This window comes from Hydra vulgaris, chromosome 05 (genome assembly GCF_038396675.1).
Source record: "Hydra vulgaris chromosome 05, alternate assembly HydraT2T_AEP".
In the NCBI taxonomy this organism is placed as follows: Eukaryota; Metazoa; Cnidaria; class Hydrozoa; order Anthoathecata; family Hydridae; genus Hydra; species Hydra vulgaris.
Genome location: NC_088924.1, coordinates 16,772,501 through 16,788,278, shown reverse-complemented (window position 1 = coordinate 16,788,278; position 15,778 = coordinate 16,772,501). Strand labels below are relative to the sequence as shown.

The 15,778-nt window shown below is 26.4% G+C and overlaps 1 protein-coding gene and 1 long non-coding RNA gene across 2 annotated transcripts in view; both read right to left on the bottom strand.

The window, feature by feature from the left end:
- Positions 1 to 6,289: 6,289 nt before the first annotated feature.
- LOC136079983 (uncharacterized) lies at positions 6,290 to 6,768 on the bottom strand. Its single transcript, XR_010638357.1, has 2 exons — positions 6,436 to 6,768; positions 6,290 to 6,358 (listed from the first exon to the last, which is right to left on the bottom strand). It is a non-coding gene; the product is annotated as an uncharacterized LOC136079983 (long non-coding RNA).
- Positions 6,769 to 9,930: 3,162 nt separating this feature from the next.
- LOC136080633 (location of vulva defective 1-like) overlaps positions 9,931 to 15,778 on the bottom strand; it is a 205,367-nt gene continuing 199,519 nt past the window's right edge. Inside the window, exons 26-30 of the mRNA XM_065797535.1 lie at positions 13,936 to 14,571; positions 11,978 to 12,256; positions 11,094 to 11,363; positions 10,715 to 10,933; positions 9,931 to 10,265 (exon numbers count right to left, since the gene is read on the bottom strand). Of these exons, the coding sequence (XP_065653607.1) occupies positions 10,009 to 10,265; positions 10,715 to 10,933; positions 11,094 to 11,363; positions 11,978 to 12,256; positions 13,936 to 14,571 (1,661 nt within the window). The 3' untranslated portion in view covers positions 9,931 to 10,008. The remainder of the gene's footprint in view (positions 10,266 to 10,714; positions 10,934 to 11,093; positions 11,364 to 11,977; positions 12,257 to 13,935; positions 14,572 to 15,778) is intronic.

Here is a 15,778-nt window from a genome sequence, read left to right as displayed (position 1 = left end):
TATACATTCTTTTAGGCGTTTTGCCTGAACTCGGTTGTTTCAAAAAGTACCAGACAAACATTCCGGAAACTCGCCTGATCCTAAACTGAAACCTGAACAACTACGATAGGTAACCTGAACTGTAGTTCAGGAAAAAGTTCCGGTAAATTATACGAACTTCAGGCGTTTTACCTGAACTAGTTTTCTTCAAAAAGTGCCAGACGAACATTCCGGCAATTCACCTGAACCTGCACGGAAACCTGAACAATCGCGATTGGTAACCTGAAATAGATCTTTACGAAAACCTGAACTGGCGCAATAGCAAATATGAATCCGAACTAGCATTTTAAAAAAATTAAATATGTAAGAAAGTTGCTTATAATGAGAAAATTTTCGGAAATTTAGTATTTATATAGACTTCGTTGTTTCAAAAAAAATATTTCTAATATATGATCTAAAAGTAAAAGAATATTCAAATAAATTTTGAGAAATAAGTTTTTTTTCCCAAGTTCTTCGCAGTAACGAAAATATCTTTTTTTTAAATGCTCAAGTATATTCAAATTAACATTTTTATAATAATTTTAATAAAATTAAAAATATCATTACAATTAGAATTTACATGTCAGATACATTTATGGATAACATTACAATTAGAATTTACATGTCAGATACATTTATGGATAACAAATGAAAAGTTACGCGATTAAAACTTTTATAAAAACTCCATTTTTTTAATCTAAGTTTTGATTTTTTAAACATAATGATTTTTAAACATAGATCACGACTTAAAAAATAAGCTGTAACATAAGAGTTTGTCTATATAAAAATGCTTTCAGTCTACAAGTAAATATTTTGAGTAAGATAAAATAAATATTTCCAAACAATTTACTACATAACTGTTATACAAGGAAACTTTTATTATATTGTGTATACCAATATGACAAAACTAGCCATATTGGTACACTTAGCCACATATATGTACACATCACAAACTCAATATAAGTTACAAAATAAAAAATTTATTGGTATCCATTAAAATAAAAATATTTAAAAGTTTATCCACTTCTTAATTTTTTATTAACAAACAATGACAGATCACTGCCACCTCTTGACAACGGCAAATCGTCATTAATACCCATAACTACATGTTGTAAAAAATGTAAAACATGTCTGCACTCTGTCGCATATTCAATATCGATAACGAAAGATAGTTTCAGTAGACAGTCTACTGCACTCAACATGCCATTTCTAATAGGAATAACATTATCTTCTATAAAAATAAAGGACTGAATCAAGTTGCCTCGAGCCCCAAGTGTAATAACAAATAGATGCATGAAAGAGGTATGTCTATTTGCATCAATTATAATCTCCATAGCTGTAGTGTCCTTTGTAAAAACAAAAATAATTTAGATACAATATAGAAGCGAAATTATTATTGATCTAGTTTATAGCACATACCATTTAGCTAGAAATATTAAACTTAAAAACAAAAAACTTACAGGAAAGATTTGAATAAAGTGAGCTGCAACTTCAGCTGTAGACGGTCGATCCTTATTTCTAGGAGGCACTTGAAGAATGTACGGAAGCAAGTGAAATGCAAATTCCATATTTCGATCTTTGATTTTTAAAAAAATTTAAAAATTCAAACAGTACATATTTCAGAATAAAGAAAATAGTTTTAAATAGTTAGTGAAAGTTATAAAATATAAAAACAGTAATTAAAGAAGACGATGTGACATACCACTTGAAGATATTAGTTGGCTGTCAAGCTCTAAAAGTAGTTGCTTAGCCATTGGATTCGCCTTTCTACGAGCCCAAGTAATAACATGAGGAGCCACATTCTCCCATTGCATAAGCAAATCTTGAGCATTTTCAAATGTTGCTGTAAACTCTCTCTGAAACTAATATAATGATAATTAAGAGTCCTTAAATGTTTCTCAAACAAAAAATCAATTTTACTCTAGTAATACTCCAATAGCAGTAATCCAAGACATTAGGATATACATTACAAATGTAAAAAACAAAACTACTTACATCAAACCCTAAATCTTTAAATGGGGGGAATTTCCGAAGAAACTCACGAAAAGGCGGTTTTGATGACATAATCCAGTTTCTTCGTGATATTCTAGTTTTTTCAAGAATAAATTGTTTTCGATCATACTGAATGTCATCAAATGACAACTCACTCATAATGTTTCGCTCTTCATTTGAAAAAGGAACTAAAAAAAATAGTTAAGTATCATTTGTTGTATATATAAGTATGACTTACAGTTTTATTAGGCTTACCTGCAACATCAAAAGTTGTTGGGGAAATGGATTTTCGTTTTCGAGTAGCTTGGGCATGGACACCATCAAACTTCCTAATTGTTTTCAGCCGCTCCTTGATATGTCCATGAGGTGTTATTTTCTTTTTTTTGCCATTCACTTCAACTTCCTTATAAGTGCAATAGTAATTTTCCTAAATATTTAAATAAGGATAATGCAGTTTAAACAGCAAAGAAACTAATTACATTTAGATAACAAAGTTAAATAATATACATATCCTAGAGGTCCACCAGAGTGCAGTTTAGGAAAAGCGTTAATGATTGACATAGCAAGATTTGTTTTTGTTGCTCTTGATGGATACCTAAAGTAAATACATAATAAAGTAATAATAATAACCATAATATTTAAAAAATGTTATAGATTTAAGTTAAACAGATAGATTTCCTACCTGGTTACTTAGCATTATTCACCAACTTAACATTTATTTATTCTGTTTGTTTTTTTATATAATCTTATTATAAAAAAGTGTTTTAAAAAATTTACTATGCATAAAATATTCAGACATAAAAGGATATTTAGAGCAAACTGTAAAATCACATGTAATGACTTACAAGTTTCCATTTTTATTGACCATAATGTTAACAAGAATATGAACCATTTCAAATCTGTACTTAAGTAACATTCCAGTTGTGTCATATTCAACAATGACAAGTTTACCTGTCTGATGCTCATCAAGCAATTTACGAACATCGTAAAAAAGAAAAAATTTTTTGAAAATATTTTCAGAAACTAAAACTAGTCCTTATAGTTTTAAAAAACAGTTAAAAATTAAATTAAAAAATTACAAATTTGATATTGTCTTTTCGAAGTACTGGAGTATGAAGAAAATCGCTATCACGTGAATATGTTGAATCTGAAAAGGAATTGGAATTTGATATATAACTAGTCTGATTAAGTGAAACATGGTTATTTACAATAGTGAAATCAATTTGTGAATAATCTGTCTGCGCATAACTTGTGGATTCTTCCTAAAACATAACAAATAATTTAATTTACTTAAACTTACATATTGCTATACTTTCAAAACTACTAAATATAGCTCTCTCTTTATATATATATATATATATATATATATATATATATATATATATATATATATATATATATATATATATATATATATATATATATATATATATATATATATATATACAGCCCTCAGAACTAAGGTTGGCATGCTGACCTAAACTAATAGCCACCCAGGTCAGCCATTATTTATCGACCTTGTTTCTATCTTTTATGGTGAAACCTTTGTAAAAATATGTATTTGCTTACTTAAAACAGTTTAAGGTCTCCATTTTATTTCCAACTAATTTATTTTTCTATTACTGAGGGTTGTATGTTTGTATGTAACTATATCTACAATAAACAGATTGTTTTTGCCATAGAACTTATCAGAAAATATTAAACTACGTATAATAAATATTTACAATATGGCCAGATATTTCATGGGGTAGGTATAGAAAGTTATCTTGACATAGTTGATGATTCAAAATAATATGCATGAACTGGCAATTTATTTTCAAACAACGCACTGCATTAAGAGGTTTGTAATCTGTTATGTCACATGTTCTTATACATAGTTTTTGGTTATCTAGTAAACAACAAAAAGATAAAGATAGATTGCAATATTTGTGGACAACCCACTTTGTTGTGAAAAAATACACAACTTCACTATGAACAAATATCTGGTCAATGTGAGCAAAACTTGGTTCACCACTATTAAAATCATGAAGAATTATTTCACATGATCTGTATTTCTGGCCCAATATGGTAACACAATCAACAGCTAAAACTTCACTTTCTTCACCAATAAAGGGAATAATAAGATTTTTGTTCTCTAATTCTGAAAATAAAAACACTTCACCATTTTTTACATCAGCAATTGTTTTTAGGGGACATGAGTCATCCAAGCTAAGGCTTGAGCAACTTGATGTCTCTTTGCAATTGAAAAAGAAATGTTCTGAAAATTGCAAACAATATGAGCTAATCTTTTTGAAAAATTATGTTTGGTTTCATATCTTATAACAATCATGTGAAGAAGAGGTTCACTTCGTTTTATAATAGTTCCATAATGAATCATTCTGTGATGCTTATAAAGAAATTTTTTCTCAGGATAACATTCTTTCATCAATGAATGATGTTCCATTACTAGTTCCTCAATATATGTGATTGTAAACAATTTAAATTTGGAGATAAAATTACATCACACAATTGTTTTAAGATTTGGTAAAGTTCCCACTTTTGTGTATCTACTTTATCAATAACATCAGACAAAATAAGTGGCAAATATATAAACAGTGTAAGCATCTGTGTAGAGCGTTGACCTAGTAAAGAGTCAGTACTTTTCATTCGTGACTCATTGATAGTACTAGGTTTTGAGCTGCAGACAATACCATAATCCATAAACTTGATGCGCCTATTCAGTTCTGTAATGGTCATACATTTGACATCATATAACACATGATAAAGAAACAATTTAACTTCACACGGAATAACTCCTTCAAAAATATCATGCATTATGTCTGCAAAATCATTTGAAGCAGGATAATAATAAGGCAATTCAGTTAAACAACTAAACCGTTTAATTCCACAATTCTTATTAGAAATTTCCCCACTTTGCATCTGGTGAACTTGAGAGTTGTATAAAATATCGGTTCTTAAAGCTTGTTTGTCTTCTTTAAAAACATGCTGGATGTCAACTTTTGATATCATACACATGTCACATGGAAATGAAACAGTGCTGAAATTTTCCATATATCCTAGTATAGAGTGCAGACCTAAATTGTCTCCAACAATTTGAGTTAGCAAACATCTAAAGTTAGTTTTTTTGCCATCCACCAAAATATCAAATCCTTTGTCATGAAGTTTTTGCAATTCATTTACAATCACTTTTATCACTGGCTCTGCTGAATATTTCTTTATGTCCATTGCATGAGTTAATGCTAACATATGAATATTGTTTAAGGATGAGTTTGCTGCGTGAGGAAAGTTCTTTATCACAAAATAAAAAGCACCAAGTTTATGAATACCTGTTTTTGATCCAAGAGGATTTGTGGTCTCTACTTCATCGAAGTATATTTGAATAAACAATGGGACACTTTTAGGAAATTTAAATTTAGCATATGCCATTAACTTTTTACCATTTTCATAGCTTTTGGCTGTAGCAACACAAGCTTTATTGTGCTTTCAATAGGTATGCAATAAAACAAATCTTTTACTTTGACTTGTATTTGCTTTTTAGTCTTTCCGTCACGTTTTGTATCCCATCGTTCACCCATTGAATGTGGTACTGGTTCAACGTAAAGGCCTTTATTTTTCAAATATGATAATATTCGATGTTGTGAATCAATTCCACTAAAAGGTGTTTTCCATCTGTTAAACTCTTCTGTTAAGTTGTCTATTACATGCTTCTCACACCTACATGTTTCCAGTACTGAAACTGTTTTACCTAGTAAATAACTAAGTATGTCTTCAATTAGGTTTTGTGAACAGTTCTTAACAAACTCTGAAGTACTTAAAGGAATAGAACTGGAAGACATTAAAGCCATAATAAATTTTAATGCTGCTTGTGATATGCCATACTCATCAACAATAGGTGAGGCAACATCTTTAATATTTTTCTCGCATCCTTTGTCTATTTTAATTTTACTTTTACCTTCATAATTAGGTGTTACTGGATTTTCACAACTTATGTTAAATGTTCGATCAATATTAACAACAATATCGGTGTGATCTTTATTTATATGCTTTCTTAGCATATTATATGTAGTAAACAATCGTATACAACCACCGACATTACACCGAAGTTGACAAGGCTCAAATAAAAGATGAAAATTTCTTAAGTGATTTATGTAACAAGCAACAGTTGAAAAATCTTTGGGGCAAAGGTAACAACACATCGACATCTTTAAAAAAGTAAATAATAATATTAAGTTCACCTTTTGTGCTGCAATGAGAGACTGAAGCTTTATTGCTTGACCCATTTTTATTCCAATACAATGAAACAAAACAGAGTTCATTTGCAAAAATGCATCTCCGTCAATATCCTCACCTTTAAATATTAAGTTTACGAAAGATAACATTTTCAAAGTTATTTCAACTAGTTAAATTTATGTAGTAAATACTTACTCGACAATTTCGCTGTTGTTTCCACAGAAATTCCTTTTGAAATCAAATGATTAATTAACTCTTGAGTGTTTAAATTTTTTAACATTACCGAGCACATTCTTTTAAAAAGCGAAAAATTAAGATTAAAAGTTAAGGTTTTTACAGGCTCGTGCGTTTTGTCTAAAGTTCAGGATTAATTTATATCAACAGTAACTGTTGATCTAAATTAATCCTGAACTGTTCAGGCAATAGGTATCATGAGAACGCAACGATCGAACTTTCAGTTGTTTCGCCTGAAGTTTCAGGCGTAAAAAATAACCTGAACAGTTCATGCAAATTTTACCGGAACATTTTTAAGAGTGTATATATATATATAGACACCTATAAAATCACTAACGAAGAGAGATTTTACAATGCATATTTATTTAATGATATTTTTTAAGGAAGGTTTTCCTCTGACAACGCAAATGGTGGATGTGTTTTTAAGATTGTATAGGAAAGGAGAGAAAAAGGATAAATAAAGAAATCGAAAAGAAAAAAAAAATTTAATTTACGAAAAAAAAAAAACAGCAGCAATAAACAAAGTAAAAACAATAGAAACAATTTAAATAAACTAACTGAAGAGACAAAATAATTAGAAATAAAATACAATGCTAGAAGTTAAAACTAGAATTTTGAAAATGAAATACATTAATACGAAAGCATCACAAACCAAAATATTAAAATAATGTTTTTATAACGAACTTTACAGCAAAAAAAAAATCGAAAAAGAACTTTTTTAGTTAATTAACTCTTTAACTTGTTTACATACATTGTTTAAATTGTCATGTAATTTTAAATGCTGTTTTAATTGCCCTATATTTTTTTGGTTGTTTGTTTTACTATGTATTTGTGTGCGCTGTTTGGATTGTTAGAGGTTGTATTTTTTTAGACATTCTTGTGTATTTTTATTTTATTTTGTGATTTGTGTCTTGTGTTTATTAGGTATATTGTGTTTATTAGGTATATTGTGTTTATTAGGTATGAGTATATTGTGTTTAGTAGGTCTTGTGTTTATTAGGTATATGTATATTGTGTTTATTAGGCATTGTCACGTATTGCTTATATTACCATGTTTAATTTTGTTCAATATTTGTATTGTCTTATTATAATTTTTTTATTTTAGTTTGTTTAATATTGGTAATACATTTAAAGTTGTATATATTTTTAAAAGTGTATATCTATAAGTGTATGTATACATTTCTATGTGAGTGTATATAGGCGTTAATTAAAAAGTATTTCTGTATGCAAAAGTATATCTAAGTGTATAAACTATGTACGCATTTCTATATATCTGTATATGTGTCTTTGGTTATGCACGTAAAAATATAAAAGTTTATAGATTTTTTAAAGCCGTTTCTTTTCACTACATTTTTGTAAAGTTTTTTTTATCAGTTTTGATTCTTTGATAGTATTACTTTGTTTTTAAATATTTTTCTTATTTTTAATCTTTTTTGCAATTGTTATTTTTACAACGATTATCGTTATCATTAGAACTATTATTTTTAACTTTATTATTGTTTTTCTTACTTTCTTGTTTTCAATTTAAATAAATATTTAATGTCATTCTTAGTTGTTACGTTTTATCAGTTTTGTAACTGTCAAATATTGTACGTATAGCTAGTTGTATTTATAAAAAACATGTAACTTATTTTCATCATTCTTATTTTATTACTATTTCTGTTATCATTATTATTATTAGTAATATTTTTTTGTCTTTTTATGTCGTGATTTTAATGTTTGTTTTTGTAAATACAATTTTATAATTATAACTATTATTATTTTAATTACTTTCATTAGGTGCTCACTTAATATTAGTAATATTACTACATGTAAACAACAATAAAATGTAATCACCAACTATTTCAGAAATAAATTAATTGATTATATCTATAGGAAGATAAGGATTCGATTGTTTCAAGCATCCTGCTTGAAGTATGCACCTCATTGTTTAAATGGAAGTGAACGGAAATCCTACAAGCACGAAAAAGAAGAAGTTAATAAAAGATGAAGTTAATAAAAAAAACGTTGAACTTATGTTACGTTTAAAAAACGTAACATAAGTTCAACATTGTTTTTTTTTTTATGTTGAATCAATGTTGATATTTTAACGCCGCTTTTGTTTCCAAATCAACCCTTAAATATGCGTTTGTAAATCAACGTTAATTTATTGACGTTGAATCAATGTTGCTATTTCAATGTCAATTTTTTGTTTCCAAATCAACAATTAATTCAAAGTCCTTAAATCATCGCGTTTTCAACGTTGAATCAACGTTGAAATGCTTGTTGGGAAATATCGATTAGTCAAGAAAAATCTATTAAACTTATATAAACATAATAATTTCTATATGACCGCAAGCCAATCTAGAATTAAATTGTTTTTATGCGTGTTTTTTTTTTAAATATCATTTTAGATTAACGAGGTTTTGATTACAGGTCAACGATAAATTGAAATTAAATTTGAGAAAAAATTTTTAACTACCCTTTTTAAAAGACCCCGTGCAAAATGATTCGAGGTGTAAAAAGATATTTTTTCAAAGTTTCTTAAAACGGTTTGAAATTTTTACAAACAACTTGAATTATTTTGAGCTTGCACATTTGTAACAAATAAATTGTATTAAAGATATGAAAATATTAAACTGATGGGAACTAATATTCCATGTGTTATTAGGGTTTAGCAACGAAAATGTATTTCATTTTCAATTTTATAACCAAACGGTTTCATTAGGCTTTTATTTTAGCCGGGTGAATAAAAAAAGAGCAATTGCTTTTACTCCAAGTCGGAGTATTGCTCAAATTGTTTGAAATAAAAATTTCGCCTTTCGCAAAAAAAATCGCCTTTTTTTTGTGCAAAAGCTTTTACTTTGAGAAATTGCTTATATAAAAAAAAAAGGTGCGAATAAAAAACTTTAACTCGTAAAACGGCGAGCAAATGCTTCAACTTTTACGAGCACCTATAATAGTTGCTTTTTATTTTATTTTTTGATAATTGGACATTCATTTTAATATTTTACTACTTTATTTTACTATTTTGACTATTTATATATATATATATATATATATATATATATATATATATATATATATATATATATATATATATATATATATACATATATATATATATACATATATATATATATATACATATATATATATATATATATATATATATATATATATATATATATATAAATATATATATATATATATATATATATATATATATATATATATATATATATATATATATATATATATATATATATATATATATATTATATCTCTTTGATCATATATAATCAAAGAGATATAATAGTCTATTATAACTCCTTGTTATGAGTAAAAGCAAAATTTTATTTACGTATTTCTTTGCAATTGGTTTTGCTATGAACATTTGTTTTTGAGCTTTAACTTTTACTCAAAGCAATTGATGAGAGCAATTGCTTTTTTTTTATTCATCCGGCCTAATAGTTGTTTTTGTTTTGTTTTTGTTTTTTTTTCCATTTGTTCAAATTTATTGATTTTGATAAATACAACAAAATAAAGTAAATATTAAATTATTTCCTCTTCTATGTCCATTATTTCAACTAGATTTATTATTTTACGTTTGGCCTTATTTATATTATTACAATGAACATCCTTTATCTGATCGATAAACTTTGTAAATAAATCTTCATCAAATATTTGATCGATTGTTTCACTTATTTCAATATCAAGTTTACTCTCGTTCAATAAGTAATCGAATTTTGATAATAAGTCTTCGAATAAAGTCTTTGTTGATTCGTCAGCATATAAGTCTTTATTTTCAACTAAAAGTAAGTAATATTAATAATATTGAACATGACAAACGTAACATCAAAAAATCCGTAAAGATATAAAATAATTTATACAATAAAATATGTATAAAATATTTTTATAGAATAAAATAAGTATTATAGTATAAAATAAGTATAAAGTATATTTATAGTATAAAATATAGTAAAAATAAGTATAGTATAAAATAGTTTTGTTAAATAACTAGAGTTTAATCAAAGAGACAGTTATTAAAGTTTAAACACTGTTAAAAAAAAATAAAGCTTTAGTGAATGAGGATACTGAACTGTAGTAAAAAATGAGCCAATAATATATCTTAACGACATTGAAAATATGTTAACGACATCAAAAATATTTTATAGAGCTTATGTTTTATATAGTTAGCAAAATTAAACAACATTTTTTCAAAACTGTTAACTGCAGTTTTTGTTGATATTTATTTTACCTCTTTTAATAAAACCAAAAGTCTGAATGTTGAAAAAATTTTCAAAAGTAACTCGAGGACGACCCCAATTGTGTGCTGTTAGGCACTCTGGATCATTTGTTGCTGAAAGCTCTCTATCATATTCAACAAATTGCATAACTTTACTTTTTGGGTAAAATTTTCTTTCTAAATGTGTTCTTGTCTTCGTCAGTGGCTTTTTCTGTCCATGTTTAAACCAACCTAACGTAACAACATTTAATTATTAAAAATGACCTCAAAATTTTTATAATACAAATATTTTTATTCGTCTATTAAACAAAGAAAAAATTAAATAAAAAATATTTATAAAATATTTTATAAAAAATTTTATAAAAAAATGGTAATAAATTAAAAAAAACACCTTTAACGCGTTTTAATATAAAATCAACCATTTCATAATAATAATTTTTGTAATCAGGATTAGCGCGAACAATGCTGAAAGTATCGTTTAAAATGGATATGAATATGTTCATTATGATCCAATTTACTAAAACATTGAAACCAAAAAAAAAAATTGGGCCTAAAACACTGTTAACACTTCTATATTGATTAAATCTAAACTTTCCCAACAATAATGAAACCGTAGTAATTATGGCTTCTTGGTACGTTTTGTATTCACCCATTACTGCACCTAAAGCAATTTATTTCAAGCAAAACATTACTTTTAACAATAAAAGAAAAAACTTAAGGTAATCAAGACCTAATAAACACTTATATTTTATTTATTAACACAAAAAATTATTATATTGAAAATATATTTAATAAGTATTGATTAGTCAACTTGTTTTTTTTATTTATACATTTCTTAAGTACTTTTAACCAAAACCAATATTAGCATCATCAACATAAATTAAAAAGCATCATCAACATAAATTAAAAAGCATTATCAACATAAATTAATATGCATCATCAACATAAATTATGATTCTTACTAAATATATACGTTATTATTTTAAAAGTTTTAAATATGAACTAAAACACTGTCAATGAGTTAACTGTAACTCAGTGATTTTAATTGCTCAGGAAATACTTCATTTTCCAATTTTTTAAATTATATGTAAACATGTCATAATTCTGTCTGTGCTAATATTTTCCATAATTACTAATGACATTAAAAAATAGAAGATACTTCAAAACTGTTTATTAACTGCATTTCAAAAGAATGAATGAATTTAATTAATTGACCGATTACAACATGCTTCATGAGTTTTTGATTGCAAATAAATTAATAAGTTTGAACTTTACCGAAGGCGATATTGGAAAACGTAACAAATGAGCATAAAACAATAAAGAAGACAATTCCAAACATTGATAAAGGATACCATGCAGCTTTCAAAGTATAAGATATCATTGAAACACGATGATTGAACTGCAACAGTTTAATAAACTTCAAAGTCACGAAGAAAACATTGAGTGAAACAATGGATATATACATCATATCACAGTATGATGCGAACTGAAAGTTGATAAACACCTGTGGCTTTTTATTTGGGACTCGTCGCAATAAGTCTTTGGCCAAATAATCTTAAAAAATCAATTTATTTATAAAAACTTTAGGACTTTCAGAAGTTTTAACTATTTAATAAACAAAATGTAAACGAATATTAGGAAAAAAAACTATAAATATGAAAAATTAACAAACATTAACTCAAGCACATAAAAATAAAGATATAACAATAATTACATACTGTAATTATAAAAATAAATAATAAAATTGATCGCCGAAATAGATATTTTTTATCTTGTCTAAATAAACAAACAACTTGAAATCATCAAATATTTATTTACTTTTTTGAAACAGGATAATTTATATAAATGGATTAGAGGTATTTGTTATAAAGTGAACTTAATGCTATAACTTCAGTAAAACACAAGCATAACTTTGCAGCACTTATTTAAATATCTCCTTTTGCATTTTAGAAATTATCCCACCCACCCCAAGCTTTTTAAGACCATCTCATTCCCTCCCACTGCGTTTAGAAGTTATAAAGAAGGGGAGGGGAATTTTAATTTTATCAGTCACTGATAAAGATGATAACTTTAAATGTAATCAGGCATTAAAAATTTTCAACTTGTGAAAAAATTTCGTAATTATCGATTTGTCAAAAATAAGCTTTTGATTTATTCCTCACCATAGTATAAAACTTATATAAACATATAAATTCCTATTTAACCGCAAGCCACACTAGAATCAAACTGTTTTTATGCGTGCTCTGTAAAAAATTTTAATATAGATTTACGAGGTTTTGATTACATGCCGACGATAAACTGAAATTAGATTTAAGAAAAAATTCATATCTACCCTTTTATAACGACCATTGTTTATTAGATCTGGACTAAAATTCTTACCTTTTATTCCCATCTCCCCTCGTATTGAGCACGCTAGAGTAATGTACTTAATAAAATCTCCAACTCATTCAACATTAAAATAATCGCTGTTGCACACACATTGTAATAAATGTAATTCCAAAATAATGGCAAATAAGTGTTTGCTATACTGTATTACGAAAAATTTGAATATTCTTTTATGAAGATTACAAGTTAATAAAAACTTGATGTTTATTATCGTATATATATTATTCTTTTTTTTTTTTTTTTACATTAAAGAAAAGCTCAAGGTAGCATACATTGAACATATCTAATAGGTAATGCATCAAACAAGGTTTGATTTTCATATTTTTAATTTTTGTTTTCAATAAAGAATGTTTAATTCCAAATTAAATAAAGAAAAAAAAGAACAACGTTTAAAGACTTGAATTTTTTTTATTATTATTAGACTGCTTGCCTAAATCAAAACTTTTAATCAATGTAAACAAGGCGCCTTTAGCTACTTAAGTCAGCCAGTATTTTCAAAATCACTACACCAATGCCTAAATAAATCAGCTAATAAATTTAAACTTTAAAATATGTGTAAGGGAAAAAACTTAAAAGAAAAACAAAAACTATAAAAAAATATGTATACAAAAAATGAATAAAATAATAAAAACAGTTCCAAACAATTAAAAACACTTTTAATGAAAAAAATAAAAATCTTATCTATAAAGTAAATTTTGCAGAATTTTTAAAAGCGATTAAACTTATAAGACATCCTAAATAATTTTGACTGTTTCATTTAAATTGTCAAGAACAAAACAAGTAAATCTATTTACCTTTTAACATGTAAAAGACAATTTCGAAATTAAAAAAGGATTAAAATAAAATACCTTTATTAAAGAAAAGCCCCACAGCAATAATAGAAAGTATTATCAATGCAACTTCTACTAAATTCCAAAACTCTTTAAAGTATTTACAGCCAGCTCTATATAAAAAGTAAGATTCTCGAATCGTAAACAATATAGTTATCAAGATGAACAAAATATGAGAACACAACATAGTCTTTGATCCAGTCATTGATGCATACAAATTGAATGTTTGAACAGAAAAATTTGGAACAACTCCACCAGAAGCTGGAAACTCTAAGACCATTGTAACCATGTTGAAATAATTAGTAGCGGCATTAAATAAAGCAAACTCGATTATTATAGCTCGTGTTTGTCTATCAATCCATCTCTGTTTTCTTGCTTGAGCAAGTGTAACTTGATTTTTCCATTTAGAAAATAGTTCTATGACATAACCACCACCATAGTAAGTATCTACACTAGCTGCATATGGATACCCGTCAAGTTCTTGCCAAGTTTGATACCTCCAAGGCATTGTCAGAGTATTGATTGTAGAGTTATATTGTTTAGGATTAGTCCAATTCAAATCAAAATCTCTTGTTTCCTCTAATGTAGTTTTATAAAGAGACAAGCAGTCTATAGAAACAAACTTAGCAATTGAGTTGGGTTTAGTGCAAGAGTCTATAAAAAATAAATGTTTATACTTTTTTTATAAGTGGTTAATTAGATAGAAGCATTAAGTTACAAATGTTTTATTAGATGTTGCATAAAAGTATTAACATCATTAACACATATAAAAGTATATATTTGTATTGTTAATATTTATAAAACCACTTAAATTTAATTTTCAATAGAGTGAATGTTTTATTTAAAATGCAATAAAATAATTATAATACTGATTTTGTATAGAACTTCCTACTAATTGTAAATATTTAAACTTATTGCAGTTTTTCTGCTTTTCAGAATGACATTAAATATTAAGTGGAAAATGCAAATGTTAAACTAATCAATTTATAGATTTTAGGTAAAAACCTTTGGAGTTCAAGAAAAAATCTATGAATCGTCTTAACTAAGATTGCAATTTAATTTGACTGCCACCATTACTGTTTTGTTCTGCACCAAGAAGATATTGTTATTTAAAAAAGCCTACATGTTTCTTTGAAAGAAACTATACTGAGGTCACTCGTAACCTCAGTATAGTTTTCTTTCAAAATATTTGATTATATCTACCCATAACTTTAAAAATCTACCAAAATACTTGATTATATCTACCCATAACTTTAAAAATCTTTTAGTTTGTCATGAACCTAAAAATACATTGAGTCAGGTTGATCAGCATACTAATTAAAATCCTTACTTATGTACTTTTATAAAAGTAACACATTTATATTCTAATAAAACAAATACATGGGTGCTATTATAAATGTAAACTATATCATATATCTACTTAACAAATTACTTATATATTGTATATATAACGCTGCTGCTATTTATTCATGCGTATTTTGACACGGAGCATTTAACAGAAGTTTTTCACACATGGCATTTTATTATTTTATATTTTTAACCACCAGCTAACGTACTCTTGAATCTTTATTAATCTGTATATCAGTTTAATGATTAAAACCTGTTTATTATATTATTTGAAAAAATAATACAATCATAAAATCAGTCTTTTATCATATAAAAAATTCAGTTTGTTAATAGATAAAGCCTTGTGTTAATTTTGGTAAAATTGGTGCAGATTGGTAAAGTGTTTTATTTGTATAATATTTTTTGAATATTTGTATAAACAATATGAATTTACATATTTGCAGAAATTTAAGAGAATGTGTTTTTTATAACTTGTTTTTTTGTAACATTTTTGAGTTGTTTTAAACTTCAGTCT